The 19888-nt window shown below is 36.3% G+C and overlaps 1 protein-coding gene across 2 annotated transcripts in view; it reads left to right on the top strand.

Moving 5' to 3' along the window:
- Positions 1 to 19888, top strand: part of gpr158a (G protein-coupled receptor 158a) — a 78037-nt gene that overhangs the window by 2190 nt on the left and 55959 nt on the right. For both annotated transcript variants that reach the window (XM_043226910.1, XM_043226911.1), the window contains exon 2: positions 11637 to 11748. In XM_043226910.1, coding sequence (XP_043082845.1) covers positions 11637 to 11748 — 112 coding nt within the window. The remainder of the gene's footprint in view (positions 1 to 11636; positions 11749 to 19888) is intronic.

The following is a 19888-nucleotide window of genomic DNA, read 5'->3' as shown; positions in this document are numbered from 1 at the left end:
ACAAAAGTAAAATAAAATAAATGCATGTTTCAGTGTGGATTTCGAAGATATGGCTAAGCAATTTATTGTAACGGAACTGCAACATCGACCAATGCAGCGACAATAATGGTTTTCCACATCCTTATCGTCGACGTTTATGTATCGCTTGCCACGAATGCTGTTGGTTAGTATGGCAAACCGTCACTGCAGGTGTAGAGAGTGCTTCTAAAAATAACCAATGCCGGTTGCATAGCAAGAAACCCCTCGGCCCCCGAACAATCAGCTCGCTTCTCAATATACAACCGCGGTCATTGGAGATGTTTAGACTGATCAGGCCAAAGCGATGGAGATGTTGTGTACAAGGATCCTCGACTCCAAGCTTAGTTAAGGGGTGTGCGTTAACACTGGAGCTCAGAGACAGGAATAGTGCCGTTTCCTGTTTACTAATTAATCCCACAGGCACCAGCACCGTGGACTCAGGTTTTACAGCCACAATTGTTCTTCACGAGCTGCAGCTCCTTTCAGGGAAATCATTTACGCGATTGCTTTAAATGCATAGCCGGACCGTTGCAACGAAGCAATTCAGGGACTGAGCTCAATTTGCAGAGTGTAGCAAAATGGTGTTTCCATTTATATCCGCCATCGTCAAATTCTCCAGTCTGTCGTCTAAATGAGGAAAGCCAGCGGAAGCCAGTGTCTCTCTGGGTTTGTTCAGTAGTTATGCTGTAATTTGTAACCTCTCTGCACGGGTCGATATTTGGCCAAGGCTTCGTCTTATGATGGCTTGTATCCCCTGGGTAATGAATTCAGAAACACTTGCTGGCCGTGACATTAAGGTAGATCCATCCTGTTGTCTTTAGGCCCACTCTTTGCCACCTACACATATTTATTAAGGGGCAATGGAGGGGGGAAGGGGTGGTCCGTGATGCGATGTCTTCAGTCTTCGCTCCCAGGATACCTTTCAGTCAATACGATAATGAATAAATAATGAAAGATGTACAACAGCAACTAGAGGCACCTCTCGTGCATCTGCAGACGTTTTTAGATTAATGTTGCGTGTCTGGATTTTAAATTTAGACGTCTTATTGTGACGGACAGCCTGATGTTTGTGCAGCGAAACGTCCGGGCCATGCAGGCGAAAAGTTAATTACATCTAGTTGAGTCTTTTTTCACTTTGACAAGTTCCATTATCTGGTGTAACCTGAGCTAAAGGACATGCAGAGCACACATGTGAGGAATTTCAAATATATTTGGGCTTTTATTGGAGGAGGTTGCTGTTGCTGCTGGATGTCAGGACATTGCTATGAAGTTGTTTTAAGTGTTTTTAGCACGTTGCTATATGGATGTCTAGGGTTGTTTGGTGGTTTCTAGGGTATTGTTAGGTTGTTCTGGGTGACTGATTATTGGCCCAAGGGTCAGTGGTGTGTCCATTATTTTGTCTGGACCTATTCAAATTTACTGCATTTAAAAATACATTAAAATGTAATTCATACATACAGGGATGTCTATAAAATAATTTTAACTGTATATATATATATAGGATTGAAAGGATTGAATTGAAAAAGTCATACTGGTGCAGCCAACATATAGATATACACAGAAAACAAATCTATGACGGCAATATATTTTAAAATATAATATTTAATAACAAGAAAAGTTTATTTCAAGTTGTAAAATGTCATATGTAATATTAAAGATGATTAATTATTTAAAAAAAAAAAAAAAAAATATATATATATATATATATATATATATATATATATATAAATAAAATAATAATATAAATTATGTAAAAATGTATTTTATTTGTAGAAAGTTTATTTAAAAACCCAGATTCTTAAAAATGATTATTATAAAAATGATTATTATAAAATAGCTGTTTAAATCATGTGGAAAGGAGTTGATTATGAGCATTCGTCTGGTATAGGACTAGTTGTCAAATGAGAAGTGCTCATGACACAGTGAAACACATTTGCAAATAATTTTAGTAGAATGATTATTAGTAGAATTAATTTATTTAGCAGAATTAATGTTAATGTGGCTCTTGATGAGCAACAATAATCGTCTGTATGGTGAAGGGTACGCCTTTCTTTTACAGATGCTGCTATTTTATGTAGCCGTGCTTTTATGTATTGATTTCTCTGAAGTGTAACGGGAGATGAACTTTCAGAAATCGAACTTCCCAGTTCTTCCATGAGTGCTACCATGTAGACCGTGATTTGAACACTGGAGTACGGTTCCCAAAATGCCTCAACAAATTCGGTCCTTCACAATTCTTTAGAAACTCAGCGTATGATGTGACGTTAAGATTTGCCCTTTCATATGTTTAGTTGCTTAGTGATCTTTCTCCGAATATTTTGTATTCAAATAGGCCTGACTGTACATAAAATGGATCTTACGGTGCCGTGCAATTTTTTTCCTTTGTCAGGTGTGAGTGAGGGTTGGATGGAGAGAAAAGTGAACTCTATTAAGGCTGTCCGGTCTGTCAGGGGCCTCTGGGGATACACAAATCCACAATGTCCTATTATAACCCACATGGGCTCTAGGTCCTCTGCCCTACAAGCTCCTGCCAACAGCCCAAGGGAGGCCGAGTTTGGAATAGGCCAATTACTACTGGCACGGTAGTCTTAAAGAGACAGTGCTCATTTTGTAACATACATTATGTTGGTATTTGTTTTCAAAGCATGCATTTTCAAGGGGTTTTCAAGCATCATGTATGTATGCATGTAGGTATTTATTTATTAATTCGAACAATAACAGAAAACTAAAATAGAATAATCAACATAGTATATTTTTACCATGATTCAGAGGACACAACCGCTAAAATGCTACAGTGTATTTTATATAACATGAGTTCTGTCAGTAATGTTTAGGATAATTGGTTACATGTTATATTAGGTTGCCTTAACTACATCAAAAAATAAGTACAATACACTTATTATATACAATTGTGATCATATTGTATGCGAGGTGAGATAAGGGTAAGGTTAGGAACAGGTTTGGTGGCATGGGTTGGTTTAAGGACGGGTTAAGGTGTAAGGGATAGGTCAACAGTGTAATTATAAATGTAGTAATTACAGAAATTAATTACAGATGCAATTACATATAGGTACACAAGAAACGCATTATATCAAATTATTAATTTAATGTAAGTACATAGCAGTTAAGGCCACCTAATATAAATTGGAACTGAATAAATAAATACATTATTAATTAATTAGCAAATATTAATTCATAAAAAGTTATTTTAAATCCTTATAATATTTGCAATATTTGCCACTATCCTAGGATTTACCAATTTGTCTGGTTTTAAAATGAGAATCTCCTTTTTTGCTATATTTTAATAAGCACAGGCCATAATAAGTATGTTTTGTCTTTACGTATATATATATATATATATATATATATATATATATATATATATATATATATATATATATATATATATATATCGTTATATCGAATAATGATGAAAAATTATTTTACCCATATTTTGACATTTTATTTTCACAAAACTCATCAAAATCAAATCCTTCAGTTTCCTGTGTTAGCTGGAATTAGCGTGAACACGGTTTCTCACTGTTCTGCTCTATTTGAATTGAATTTCAGTTTGGCATTACAAAAAAAGAGGGAAGCTCATTAAAAGGAAAACGCATTGAGACGGATGTCACCTCTTTTCATCCAGCGCGAAGCTGGATCTCGCCACGAGCGCTGTTATGCTAATGTAGTCCAAAAAGAAAAGGAAGACAGTTAGATAAAATTCAATTAGCCAACAAAACCTTGCACAATGAAACAGGAGACTGTTATACACACTCTCTAAAGAGCAAACTGTCATTCTGCCGTGGACTTCATGAAATATGGATGGACGAAGCGTAGAGTAATTTTTTGTATTTGTTCAGGCGGCGACAGAACCTCAGCTAGCTTCAAGGCACATGTCCATTGAATGGCAGACGGCCTTAAGAGCGTCCTCTTAATAAATCAAGTGCACCGAAGCATTATGTTTTAGTATGATCTCAATGTCATGTTGTGCTTCTATTTTAAGGAAACAAAATGAGGGAAATGTGAGGGAAATGCATTAGGGTGACAGGACGAGTTTTGTCTAATGTGACTCAAGACCCTGCTTGTCGTCCGCACCGTGACACCGGGGTCAATCTGCCGAGTACTGTCGACCGTTATCAAAGCAGACAGCCCAGCGATCTTTAATGTCAGCGTCTCTTTGTGCCCTCGCATTTCACCTCCTACCCCACTGCCATTACACGACCCCATCTCCTCAGACATTCAGACATAGACGAAACATAACAATCGTTTACATTGCGCAAACGTCTTCAAGACATTTCTTTCAGCGATTCCGATGCTGCCCGATGCTCTTTTGACGTGATTGGTCTCGTAGTCAGTTCTTCGGGCAAAGCGTTACCGCGGAAACCGCTATTTTAACCGCCCTAACAGTGGCACCTAGTGGAAAAGAACGAATTTGCATTTTCATTCAGACCAATGCAAAAGGACCAGCAAGAAAAAAGACATCAACATGAAACGCTTGGCGCGAAAAGCAATGATTCAAAGTCAAAAGTTCAGTTTTTCTTTTAAAATAATGTTTTAATAAAGCATGAAAGAAGTACACTTTGCTTAATGACTAACATAAGCACATGCAAAGTATTAGAATTTTAACTGTAGTGTTATTTGATACTATATTTACGTTTTAAAATATTTTGGTAACACTTTTTTAATACGCTTACACCTATTAGTTGCTTATTAGCATGCATATTATTACAATTTTATCCATTTATTAGTGCTAATTAAGCACATAATAATGCCTTATTCTACACACCTAATCCTACCCAATACCTAAACTCAACAACTACCTTACTAGCTATTAATAAGCAGCAAATTAAGAATTTATTGAAGGAAAAGTCATTGTTAATAGTTAAAAACTGTCTCCTAAAGTGCTACCAATATTGCAACTCCTTCTTTAAAAATGTTTAATTCCAAATAGATACCTGATACACAAGTTTCAAAAGAAACAGCACGTTATTTCATCACAAGCGCTTGCCAGTTTATTCGGCAGCGCTTGCATAAGACAATACAAGCATGATATAATTATGAAATTACCTATAAAGATTACTTAGTCCTACTGAAGTGAGTCAGAAAAGCACTTTAGCATTCAGCTAATTGCGTTTAATGTAAATTTAAACTATAATACATTTTCATTAAATAGCAATTCAGAATGCAATTAAGCATCGGAAAACATACTTGAGTATTTTCTTGTAAGAAGTAAAGTATTTTGTTGTAATAAGTACTAAATGTTTATTTTAATGCTATAATGCATTTGAAATACGGCCGCTTTTGATTTCGCAGCACCGACGCTAATCTCACTGCATCTGGTGTAAAAATGAATGAATTTTAATTCAATTAAATATGTTGAATTTTAACTAGGGGAATGTACTGTTACATAAATATCTGTTTAGAAGAAATAGGTTGCAGCAACCAAATTTAGCAACCTTTGCATGGTCACAGTAAATGATCGGTGTTGATAATAATGCTCCAGTTTGATAGCAACTTCACGACTTCTTTGTCGATGATGTTAACATCTAATTTTTCAGTCAGAAATATTATTATTTATCACTGACTTATTGCATATGCATTCATTTAAACCACAGAAACAACCTTATTTGGGTTTCATCGGTTAATAACCGCAGTGTAGCATAAGATTTCGTATTTTCAAAGCATGAAGCAACGAAGCATTCAGAAGTAGGAGATATCGTATCTGACATCCAGCTTTAAATGGAAAGCAACATCGTCGCTTTGCTGTTCTCTCTGATCAGCTGTTTGGACATACAGGGCCCAAAATAGTTCTCAGAACAGAGATTTAATTAACTGCATCGCCTGGGTGCCATCCAGCGAGGACACGTCTTATCTTATTTGGCCCGATCGCTGATATTTTGCTTCATTCCTACAAACAGGATTATACAATAAAAATATTTGAGGACATTACCGGATTATAATCTAACTTGGATTAGCGGAGCAGATGGCTCTTGATCACCACTATGTGACATGTTATTACTGACAGACATCATGATGGTAATCACTGCATTACACAAATCTTTTGACTAACCTTTGCCAACACCAACAAAAAAATTATAAATAAATGATGTCTCTTATGATCGTTTTTGTAAAACAAAAATTGTACTGTAAACACTGATGCAACTGTGTAACAAGAGTAGATTATTCATTATTATAAATGTGCACTTTTTCTCTTTTTAATCAATTATAATATTCAAATGTAGGTTTACTAAAGATACACAATGTAAAAAAAATCATTTAACTTTTTTTTTTTATGTAGCATCATTGATATATATATATATATATATATATATATATATATATATATATATATATATATATATATATATATAAGTTAAGTTCTGTGATTAATAATAACTCACTGGTTTATTACATATATTACACAGATATTGTGTGTTTTTTTATTAAAAAATTACATTTAACATAGCAGAACATTGTGTAACTAGTATAAAAAAATTAATAATAATACATAATAATAATCTAGTTCTCTTCTGAAGCTTTAGACAACTCACTTTTTTGGTAAATGTTTCTTTTAGGTTAGAATTATGCATGTACAGTGTCAGTTTTATATCAGGCTAATTACAGATTTTAGCTGATACACAAAAAGTAATGTGATTTTTGTATAAACCATGTGAAAAAATATATTTATACTGCAAATATAAATGCATCACTTAGGACTGCACCATCTCTCATCCTATCTCTCATCCTATCTCTCATCTAATCGGTCGATCAGTGCTTCAACCCCAGAAATTATGTAAATATAAGAGCTTGTAAACATGCCACTTAAAGAAACATTACCTTACAAAAAAACAAAAAAAACAACGACAACACTCGGGGAGCTTTTTTACAGTTAATTATTTATGTGTGTGCAAATAAGAATATCATGAAGCTTTTATGCAAATGACCTGTGTAATTGAAATGGTTGGATACAGCTCTTTTGAGACGACGCAAATAAAGGATGATGACTAGCCTATTATATCTGAAAATTAATAGCATTTAGATATAAAAGGTTTAGTCTGTTGTTAAAATATATCATGTTATTAAAATGAACCAAATGAGGGATCTCTATTTTAAGTGGTGTCATAATTTCAATTTTAAATATCGTATATGATAAATTAAAATAATAATAATTAATGAATTGATAATTAGGAGTCCTGTTTTTCTGAAGTGTAATTACAATACTTTATGTATTTCTTTTTGCTCCGAGAAGTCCGAGAACATTTTATGTAGTGCATTTTAACAAGATATAGATCTCCCGGTTGAACACTGTCGATTAAGATACAGAAAAATCTCGACAGATCTTGCCGGCGTCTCCAGATCTCATTTCAGTCTCGAGGAAGACTGAAATACAATCCAATGTCACATAGTCTGCCATAGCAATTACAGTCAATTTATTGTAATCGCAATGATCACGAGGCTTTTCATCATCGAGACAAAATGATGGCGCTGTTACGAATCCACTTTCTGTCTTGCGTGTTAATAACGGCGACACAGAGCCATAGGTCCCATTTGACCTTGGGTGAAGGATGTGGCGTTCCGACGCTTGACAAACACGGCCGCTAAAATTAGCGCACTTGCTTGGCCGAGGCTTCAATTAAGGCGAGCGGAGACTATTCCGCGGCTGCACCTTCTGTGTCTGTCTGAGAGGAAGAAAGAGAAAAAGACAGGAAACGGATGCAGTCTCAGAGAGATCTGTGTTACCTCAGGCGGTCTTCCTCCTCTGTGTTTTCTGATCTGTGTTTGCATCCCTGCAGGACCGGCGTGTATAGCTTATAATGATTTTCCACCTGCAGTACACGAGAAAGACGGAGTCTGGAGGATTATTAGCATCGTTCTCATACGCCTTTGATACCATATATCCACATTTATGGAATTTACATGAACGGTTTCAGGAAACAACTGGTTATATAAATCAACGTTTTTATGCGTGTTTTGATGTATGCGATACCTTCCATCAGATTGTTTTAGTTCACCCGGATGTAGATGAGTTTGTTTTTTTAATCCGAAAAGATTTGGAGATTTCAGCATTGCATCACCGCACCTGATGGATCCTCTGCAGTGAATGGGTGCCGTCAGAAGTTCCAACGGCTGATAAAAACATCACGGTAGTCCAAAAAGTAATTCACACAACTCCAACCCATTAATGAATGTCTTGTCAAAGATTTCAGTGAATAATGAATAAACAAAAACTAAATATATGTTAGAAACTGAGGTAAAAACAGCAAGTTTCAGTGAGCAAACAGCTGGGACATTCAAACTGAAAATATCTTACTGCTTATTCCACCCCAAAATGAAAACTGACTTCAGTCACCTACCCTCATGTCATTCCAAACCCCTAAAAGCTTTATTCATCCTCGGAACACAATTAAAGATATTTTGGATGAAAACTGAGAGGCTTTTGTCTGTCCTATTGACTCCCAAGTAATGAACACCGTCAAGGTCCAGACAAGTAAGAAATACATTTTGAAAATAAAAAATAACAATGTATGTGCTGAACGCAACCCGCACGTGCTTTTCTTCGTCATCCGCAAAACGTTTTAATTCAAGTCAAAGCGTGAATACATGTAGAAAATGCATCCCTGTGTCGTAGCTGACAAAAAAAAAATGTAGTGTGTGATGGATATTCTCCAAAATGGAGCTAACTCCAACCCATACAGTGACTCAGATTGTTCAATAAAGTCGTTATTTTTGTTTTCTTTGCGTACAAAAGGTATTCTGGTCGCTTCGGAAAATGCAGATTGAACCACCGATGGTAGATGAACTATTCTGATAATGTCTTTCCTACTTTTGTGGACCTTGACAGTGTCCATTACTTGGCAGTCAACAGGACAGTCGCATAATTGTGTTCTGAAGACGAATAAAGTTTTTACGATTTTGTAACAACGTGAATAGCGACAAAAAATGTTCATTTTGGGGTGGAGTAACCCTTTAAATACACCTATTGTGTTTTAAGTAGATTTTAATGGGACACAGATGAGCAGTTAACCAGAAACACGCAGTTCCTGATCTTTATGTTTATTCTCTCGCTGTCTTTATTACGAAGTCCGAACCAAAACACAAGCATGTAATGACTGGCTTTTCTGTAGCATCGGTATACTGCTAATGTAAACTGGTCCTACTTTATTATTATTTTGACTATTATTATTATTATTATTATTATTACTATATTGCCAGTAGAAGGTAATAATTCCGAATTCGTCATTCAGTAATAAAACTATATAAAACACAAAAGCAATTAATTATTAAAATGATTAAACATTTATAAATGACGAATCGGTTAGTCTCGACAGGCAATTTGATTCGCCTCGCGCTGGCTCCGAGCTTCCGCGCGTCCACGCGTCCGCCAAAAATGACGCTCGCGTCGAGAATCAGGTTGAGCAGAGAGGAAAAACTGTCCTGTAGGACAAGTTCAGGTCAGTTACATCCGTAAAACGGTTGTAGTTTTGTCTTTGTTTACTTATGCGTTAAACTGCTAGCCAAAAGATAGGAATGACAGACAAATATTCACATCGTTTTATAACAGGTTTAGAGGGAGTTACTGCAGACAGCAACAACTCTCTTACTCTTGTTTAATCTGGTTTTACTCAACATAACTTAGTTAAATTTACTAGTTGAAGTACACCGTGCCAAAATAACCATTTTTGTTTACATGCTTCCATAAAGAACCTTTAACATCTGAAGAAGCTTTCTGTTTCACAAAAGGCCTTTTTGGGTAAAGAAGGTTCAGCAAGGAACCTTTGACTGAATGGTTCTTTGTGGAACCAAAAATGGTTCTTCTATGGAACCACTGTGAAGTATTTTATGAATATTTTATGCATGTTTAATTTTTGACAGTGTAAACACAAATTACCAGGGGGTTTGCTACCACTGTTTCAAATAGGTATTTGTGGGAAAACTAATCATTCAAAAGAAAAAAAAAAAAAATATATATATATATATATATATATATATATATATATATATATATATATATATATATATATATATATATATACCATGCTTATTTTACATAGGATAAAACATGACCCATGGTAGTGCAAAAACATGTTCAGTGTTAAGATTTTTTTGTAAAAATGTATTCAAGATGTAGCTATTTATTATTGTACCGATTTTGACAATAAAACAATAACACATGGTTCTAATTTAATACTTTATAATGTAATACTGTAATACTTTGAGGATGAGTGTGAGATTTCCCGGCCTGAAATGATGTCCCAGTCCGACCCCTGCGTTCTTCCTGAAACTCACTGGAAATGTGTGTTTGTTAAAAGTAATACATAAGTACGATAACGTCATTAAATGAAAATATAATCAAATCTGACAAGTTCAATTTAAAAACACATTACCTCCCCCTTGGCTCAGTTCCAAACACCGACAACCTTGTCCAGAGGTCATCAATTAGCAGACTGCAGTCTAGATCCATACACAAGATTTGTTCCACCCAGACAGCAAATAATTTAATTGTAACCAGCAATAAAAAAATTCATTTAAACAATGAAGGGTCTTTAGCTATGTGTCTTGCATCGTACGATAAAGGTTGTTCATAAAGCAGCTCTGGAATTTGTATTTTTGTGAGGTTTTCAAATTTTTGAAGAAGAGACGTTCCTCGATGAGAGAGCGTAGTTCCTTGCCCTGTCTGCCTAGAAAATCACAACTTTTTATTTTACATCAGCACACAATGTAACTGTTGGAAAATTAGGTTATTTTACAAAAAAGTGTTGTGTTCCCTTAAGCTTCACCTGCTTGCCTGAGAATGATTTGCACTTGTATTCAGCCCATGTTAACAGACAGATCACTTGCGCAAATGGTACCGGATTCGTATTGGTGTGAACAGGCCTTTTGGATGGCATTGGCACCTGTGCTTCATAATGTGATTTCTTTCAACCGAGACTGGGATGTTGCACAAGCCTGTTCTTAATGTTCCGGCACGTTGACAGCAGATGTGAGGATGTTTCTGCAGACAGCTGTGATGAGAAATAAAAATAAACTTGCTGAAGAGAGAAGCCATTAAAGATCATTCAGTGTCTGTCAACTTCATTGTTTGAGTGCGTTCTTATGCTCAAAACTGTAAAAAATGCCAAATCTGTAATGTCAGTGTACACTGCTATTATACGTGGTATCTCTTTAAGGTCCTGGAAGATTTAATGTCCTTTTTCGTCCCTTTATTAGTGCTGATGAGAATGCGGAAGCTTCCTTTCTTCTGCCGAGTGAAGGGGAAGACCAGACTGATAAAGAGCGCATTGATCATCTTATTGATGATTTGTTGTTTACTGGGTGAAAATATCAATACGGAAAAGTCTTAATAGATGTAGACACACATCCACATCGGCTGTAATGTCACTTAGAACAAAGACACAATTTAGGATTTGAATAGACTTGTCAATCAATGACACAAAATCCCTTTAGCACGCTTTTAACATTAAATGTATGCGTGAAGCACTGTAATCGTCTATTGAAAGCGCCAATGTTAGACTTTAATACTGCTATACTTCTTTACAGTTCAATCAATCAATCTCTTTTATTTATATAGCACTTTATATAGTTAGCAGTTTCTCTTTTTTTGTCATCACGTCATATAGGGGTGCTGTTCGAGTGGACGTCAGCCTGCAGGATGTGGATATCGATCAGTGCTCCGCGGATGGCTGGTTTGCAGATGCCTGGCCACACAGGTGCAATCTCACCACTATGGAGGTGAGTCCAACTTCAAGCTCTTGCTTCAGTGTCATGATCGCAAACAACAAAGTATTACTTAATATATTCCAGAAGACCAGTCATACTTCAGTGGACTAAAAATCTAATTAGAATGTGACATTAAAGGAAAAAGCACACGCAGCAGCCTTTGTGAAATAAAAGATGCACCATCACCATCACGTCTTTTTATAATCATAAGACCTCTGTTCATCTTTGGAAAAGAAATTAATGCAATCTGATGAAATGCTTTTTTACCACATACTTAGTAATAATGTCAAATTAAAAAAAAGCATTTTAAATCATTGTGTTTTGATACATTTTTGTTGATCTATAAAGAAGTACATGTATTTTGATGCTTTGACTAACATACGAAAGCACATAACTGTAGTGTGCTGTTTGATATTTAGTATTTTAAATTATCAAAATTCAAAAACATAATTCCAAATATACATGACACAATTTAATAGCAATGTCCTAAAACACACACACACACACACACACACACATATATATATTTACTATACAAGATTATAGTAATAATTACATATAAACATGTACATAAGTGGGTCAAATGTCACTCTAAAGTTATATTGTAAATGCAATTAGCATATATGTAAACGGTTTCAACTATAATGAAATGCAGATAACATATGGTCACTTGTCTAAGTAAACAATACATTCAGGACCTTAAGAACTTTACGAAAAAAACACACTAAAAATGTTATTATTATATTATAAAAATATCATTATTTTTTTTTCAGAAAATCAATCACTAAATTGTCAATAAAAGTCATATAATAGCTTCTTATGCCCCCAGTTTTACAGAAACTTAAGCTAAGATGTAAATCTTTGCTGTTTCTACTGAAAGAAACTTGCACTGACTCATAATAAACCATGTCAGTGCCTTTGTTTTATCTTAAGATGCACACTAGTAATGTTTGTTTCTAAGGCTATTTATAAAAATAACTTAAATGTCCTAATTGAGTAGCCTAATCCTGTCTGAAACGGGGCCAAAATAAAGTGGTGTCAATGCCGTTAACTCTAAAAGGCATTGTTCATATACTGTATGTACTGCTTCAATGCTTCGTTTTAATGCCAGTTTAATCACGAGACAAACAGAAAGCAATGTTGTTTGACATCAAGTAAATGATGTCAGCATCTTAATTTTTGAATGAGCTATTTCTTTAATATCCCCGGTTTGCCGCGAAACATAAATAATGTGAACTCTTCAGGACCTCTTAGGAAGCAGTCAAAAAATCACATCATCGCAGAGCAGCACGCCAGCTCATGTTGTGATTTCCGCTGTTGATTCATGGTGTTCATCCCGCTGATCATTTGACTAACAAAAGACATTTTTATAAATATCTTTGACCTTCTGGCTCAGCATTGAATGATTTTGCTGTGTCTTAATGCTGTTAACCTGATGCTTAGAGGATTGCAGTTATAAAGAGAATAGATTTTTAAGGTCTGGCTCCTTCATAATGGATGTGATGTAATAGATTGCACTGGGTGCACTGAATAATTGAGAAAGCTCTTTGTGTGCTCGGCCTCCTGATGGACACTGCACGGTGTGCGTGTGTGAGACACAGTCGAGCATACCTCGCATAGCGACACAGCATCTTTACTATATTATGCAATTGATTTGTGACCTCTGTCATAATAGCTTTCATCCACCCCTCGTAACACAAGTCTATTGACGGTGATGCTGACTATAAATAGAGCTCAAACTGCATTGCAATCAGGAGTTTAATGTAATGTGATATAGCGGCTTCATACCGGAGGGCCCCTAGTATGCAAAAAAGCTGTAATTCACTTTCATTATCTCGGATGTCTGATGCTGAAACTGCAGCCCGCATGTCACTGTTTAAGACAAACCAGAGGTTTCCGACTTCATCAGACCAAGAGTATCATTAGCAAAGACTTCCGGAATTCGTAACCCTGTACTCTGTATGCATTAGGCAATCGTGGTTGAAGGTTTGGCTTTGGTTTGACCGTGGATGCTAAAAAATCCTACTGTGTAAGACAAGCATCAATCATACTTAGAGTCAAATTCTAACCCTCAGCGTTAAGCTTTGATGTGTAGTGTTCATGCATAACCCATGACCTTGCTGGCATCATACTTTAAAATGGGATTCATTTGGTAACATTCCAGAACATTCTAGAACATCCTAGCAGCATATTTAAATGCAAAACATTGCGAAACGCACAGCTGGAGCCATTTGAGAGGTCAGTATAAACAGCGATGACCGGGAGGTGAGTTTCATTCAATTAAGAGATTTTATAAAGCCGGTGAACTTCCAAAGAAGAAAGTCGAAATCGGCAATACCGCAGTGATCAAAGAATACGTAAAATGAGAGAAATCTTGATCATCATTATTTATATTTTAATTGCCCTCTTTTTATGCTCATTTTGAAGTATTGCATCAGAAACGAGTGAAATGGCGAAATTGCAAATGAAAATCCCCCAAAAAGTAAAAAAAAAAGGAGAAATACTTTGCATTATGGGACGGAAAACCTAACTAACTAGAGGATTGATCTTATTCCATAGCATCTAAAATGTTATGGTCATTTTGAAATGCCTGAGCAAAGTCTGTATTCAGATTATCTCTGTAAAATTGCATCTTTAAAACTTACGTGACTGCATTCCTCCGAAAGCAATGGATGCTCTCCAAAATGGCACTATGGTGACATATAGATACAGAATCGTTAAATAAAGTCATTATTTTACATATATAGTTCACCTAACAATAAAAATATTTGTATCTGTCAGTGGAGAGACAGAAAAAAATATTTAAAGATATCTTATTTTGTAATTCAAAATAAAAGGAATAGATTTGGAATGACATGAGAGTGAGTGAATAATAACCATTTTCATAACCATAGTTTCATTTTCAGTTGAACTATCTATTTAATCCTAAAAAGACTTATAAATGCTAATGTATGTGTGTTAATGGAAACACACACTTTTGGCATTTATAATTTCAAGCATAGTTGCTCTTTAAGAACTGATAGTAAAAGACCCTTTTAAACACAGATCTTCTCAAAATGTACAAATGTTGTGGCATTTGTGTTTTTTTTTTTTTGTGTGCTGTACACTCAACCAGACAAGAGTAAAGAACTCATCCGTCAGTGTTTGTAGAGTTAGTCATACAATCAGGCCAAAATTAGACAAGACAGACAAATATCCGCCAGGGTATAAATAGTTTGTTGAAAAGCAGACAAACATGCATGATTCAAAGATGCGCACACATTTTCTATTTGGACTTTCCATTCGGTTATTTTGGTGAAATAGCTGTGCTATTTTCAGCAGCACTTTGAATTGATCTTTTCTTGGTGAGTCACACACCTGCTGGTTTTGCATTGATCATACGCTGCTGTTATTGCTACTTTAAGCCACTGAACTTAACAGATGAGCCTGCGCGTTTGAACCCCCTCTGAAGTTTGATATTTAGAAATACATCCACTGGTGGAGTAATTACTTTTCCTTCCATTTATGTCTCTCTGTAGGCTGTGTTAAAGAAAAAAAAGATTTAGTGTGAGATGAAATATCCGTTGAACTCACTCGCTGTATGACAGGGATGTATGGTTTCGATAGGCTGCGGTGCTAATGAGGAAACGAGGCAGAGAGAGGCTCAGAGGAAGTGGCATTAAAGAGAGCCATCGTTTATAACCTTATAGCCTCTACAGGCCGGATATTCTTTACAAAAATCACAGTATGGACATTATGAGGAAACTATGTGTCCTTATGAAATTTTGCTCTAAAAGTAGAAGCACAGATTGAGTTTGCTAATTTATAAAGGTGGGCATGTGGGAAGAAATTTTCGGTTTCAAAGTGGCAGGAAGAAGTGATTTTAAAAGTAGATCAAAGAAGATAAAATATGTGAGTGGTTCTTGCAAAACTTGCCATCTTAATAACATGATAGGGTGTTTACGAAGATGTGGTCACATTAGGGTCATTATGTGACAAAAATGACCAAATGTTAGAAAATCTAGTGGCTCAAATATTAGATTTTTCTAATGTTAAAAATAAATAAATAAAAGAATAGTGATAAAATACAAATATTAAATGTCATGGACGAATATTTGCAAAATTATCCACTATTTTGTAGAGGGAGTTTTGAGATTTGGCAGCAATTCGTACATATTATACAAGGTAGTTAATTCATATGAATTTGAATGACCACACTCATACAATTCATACGTTTTGTAGCTCCAATAATAATATATATATTAGTTTGTTTATATAATAGTATATTGAGATCTTTCAAAACAGGAAAAAGTGTTTTATTAGTATTAACATTAGTATTGTCACGGTGTGGTGTGGAAAGGAGTGCACAAGAACATGACAGGTAACACTTAAGTCTTTTAATAATCCACAATAAGGAAAATTTACAAAAAAGGGGCGCACACACACTTACATAGAGGTAGCATAGACGAGAGCAGACAAACTGACACTAAATGGAATCAAACTAATATAGGTAATGAAGATAATTACCAACACACACCTGAACATAATGATACAGTCATGGGAGACAGAAACTAGACTAGAAACTAGAGGGGACGGCGAAAGGCTGGCAGGAAGATAGGCAGACAATACTGGAGGAGGTGCAGGTAGAGGAGGACGACCAGGCTAGTCCAACTAGACTGGTCCAGGGTGGTTCAGACAGAGGGAGGAGACAGGAAACACTTGGAGCAGGAGGAGCCAGGCAGGACCCAGGCCATAGCCATGATGGTGACCCATGATGGAGCCGACAGAGGGAGGAGCCATGGTGGAGGAATGGCTGCCAAATCCAGGGTGCTGACCAACAGTGATGGATCAGGTGTAGGAGGAGCCTGAGGCGGAGACGGAAAGCCGATGGGCCAGGGCGAAGGGGAGAATCCAGAAAGCAAATGTTGAGCAGATGGTGCCGGTGACTGATGCGGAGACTGGTATCTGGAGCGACATAGGATTGAGGTGGAGCTGGAGGCAAGTAGGAGCCTGACAGAGCCAAAGGGATGGAGGGATGAAGCATAGCTGGAGGAATGGAGTCCCGAGTTGGCGGATGGTCGACGACAGATCAATGTGGGTCAAAGCCAGAGGTACAAGGGAGCCCTGCGGAGCTGGTGGAGTGGAGGGAGCTAGAAGCCACTGTGCTGAGTGCTGAGCTGACAGGTCTAAGTGCTGATGCAGAGTCTGGGACTCAGAGGCAGGAAGCGGAGTAGAGGGATCGTTCAGCCACAACACCAATAGAGACAGGGGGCAGACCCGCTGTGAATCTAACCCACAGCTGGATGGGAGAGCGTGAATTTTTGAATATCCTCTGGGCTTAACACTTAAGGGTGCACTTGAGGAGTGGGCACTGGAGGGTGCTCTGGAGGAGCTGGCACTGGAGTATAGGGAGCCCCTTCTGAGCTGGACGGGACCAGCAGAGACAAAGAAGGGAGGAAAGGGAAAGGATCGAACTCTGGTTTAATTTCCCAGTCAATTACATCCTTATCTTCCATATCTAGCAGCCCCAGAAGTATTATTAGCTAACCTCAGCCTTGGTACAGGGGCGGAGCTCAACTCCACACTCTTGCTGTTTGTAGCTTTTTCCACCGTGGCGAGGTCTGTAGCCAACTCTCTCACCTGGTCTGACGTTAGAGGCTCCAGCTCTGAGGCAATCCTCAGTTCTGTCGCTCTCCCTAGCGATGGCTCGTCAGTCACATTAGGCGTTGGCACCGCCATTGTGGGCACAGGCTTTATCTTCGCACAGCAGGGAGATGGTGGGTTGGGCTCTGGGTCCTGGTGTCATCATGTACGATGTCCACTGTCAGCGAAGACTTGCATAACACCAGTACCCACTCAATGAAGGCGGCTAGGATCTCTCGAGGACCTTCCCCTGGACAGTTGCACTCGTGTGGTGGTGTTCAGTCTAGTTTGATAAAACGAGCAGAGGCAGCTGTCCAGGTATTGCGTGAAATTGGAGAGAAACAAAAAGTCGTTTGTGTGGTCTTCGAGAGACCGGCCCCCCTGCTCCAGCCATGAGGAATGAGAAAACACAAAGTCCAGGAGCGTGACAAGTATTAGTATTAGTATTTTATTAGTTTGTTCGAATAAAACATTTTAGTATGTTTATTTTGAGGCCTTACATGATTCAGTACCAGGTATATATCTTTCACTCGATCTGGTATATATTCAATTCATTTGTTGTGACAATACATTTCTAGCTTTAACATAATTTGTTCTTCAGACATTTCCTTTTAATTTCAATTTCATAATTTCAACCGAAACAGGATGACAGGGCAGGACATATCAAGCAGTTTTTTTTGAAGCTATTTTTTTGAAGCCAGCAACATTTTGCTTATGTGATAGCTCAGCCAGAGCCGTAGACTCTCTGCTCAGTAAAATTGCATTTGACAAGAATGATCGTAATCATGCTGAGGACGTGTAGTTTGAAAGCATGTATGTTGGTTTATGGCACTTCTACTTTTCAGAGCTGTTTTTTAGAGTCTGTCTAACCGTTTCTCCTCCTAATCTCATCCATATTGCTTTAAAATTATGCTTTCTGTGTAGACTAGAACACTCCAAAAGGTTTTGAGTTCAGAAACTTACATGATGTTTTTATAGCACAGTGACCTCTTATATCAAGTTTAAGAACTAAAATATAATAACGTATTAAAATATCTATAATACTTTGCGTGCAAATTTCAGGTTAAAAAAACAATAGCTAAGAAATATTAAAAGTGATTGCTGTTTACAAATTTATTTTCTAAACTTGCACTTGGTTATCTTTTCTTTCTGCTTATATAGAGTCATAATTTCACATTACATTTGTGTGTTCTGGCTGTCATGGTGTTCATAAAGTATCATGTCAGCTTCTGCTTCATTCTTGATGAATCGATCTCCTATTTCAATCTGCTGTGATAATGTCTCTATTTATAGACTGTGTAAATGAATAGGATGCTGATATGAAAGAATTACAGACAGTGGAGTACAGCTCCATTTATAGAGAGCACGTGAGGGAATGTGTGCCAGGGCCATAACCGGAAAGACTCATGAATCACATTGATTTGGTCATGGCAAAACTACTGCTGCCACACTCAATATGACAATCAATTCTGTCATGATGTGTGGCAACAGGCCAGCAATAACATTCAATAGCTCGGCTATTTTTTTTTTGGTGACTGCTTGGAGCAGTTTCCTCTCATGTAAATTAATTAGTCAGATTGTGAGCTGTAAGTAGATTTGATATGATGTGACTTTATGTGGCCGCTTTCCAAAAAATAATAACGTCATCATGGAAAAAAAAATGTGTCATTGAATGTGAGAATAGTTACTAGAAACCCCAGTTGACTTAAGTATGACTGTAAATGATATATCAACACAGTATGTTGTACAATGGATAGTTTTACTCTGACATCTGATTGGGAAAAAAAGCCCACAAGCCCGTGTTAAAAAAGCAGATTTTCTGGAAGTAAAATAATAATAATAATAATAATAATAATAATACATTTAATAATTAATTAAACCAAAAATATTTTTTGCAACTTGGCAAGTGTTGAGTTTAGTCACTGGTTATGCACACAACTAGTTTTTATGAACAATAGTCTGCTGCATTAACTTAGAACATTTAGACTACATATCTGAATTGTTCTTTACAATATGCGATCAGAGAAGATATTATAATTTGACAAGCAATTAGTTTACTTGATGCTAATATATGCATATTTGTAGCATTAGTCAACAATACACTGTGTGAGTCAAAATGATCAATATCAATATTGTTATATATAAATATTAATATTTTTAAATGTATAAGTAGTACAGATTAAAAAAGTAATAAAAAATATATATATTATTTTATTTATTTATTTTTTTTTTGGTAACTTGAATTTTTATTTAACTTTTTAATTTTTAATATATATATATATATATATATATATATATATATATATATATATATATATATATATATATATATATATAAAAAAAAAAAAAAAAATATTATATATTTTTTTTTTTTTTTTTCCTCATAGGTTTAACTCATACTTTCATCACGCCCACATCAGTTTCTAGTGATCACTGTTGCTCGTGTCACCGCAAGTCAGCAACACAATCATGTAATTTTGTTGCTGTTGCTGCTAGCGTGAACAGACCAATTCCAAAATGTTGTTCTTCT

The sequence above is a fragment of the Puntigrus tetrazona genome, chromosome 24, assembly GCF_018831695.1.
Source record: "Puntigrus tetrazona isolate hp1 chromosome 24, ASM1883169v1, whole genome shotgun sequence".
Lineage (NCBI taxonomy): Eukaryota > Metazoa > Chordata > Actinopteri > Cypriniformes > Cyprinidae > Puntigrus > Puntigrus tetrazona.
The sequence above is the reverse complement of the archived record's forward strand: the minus strand, read 5'-3'. Positions and strand labels throughout refer to the sequence as shown.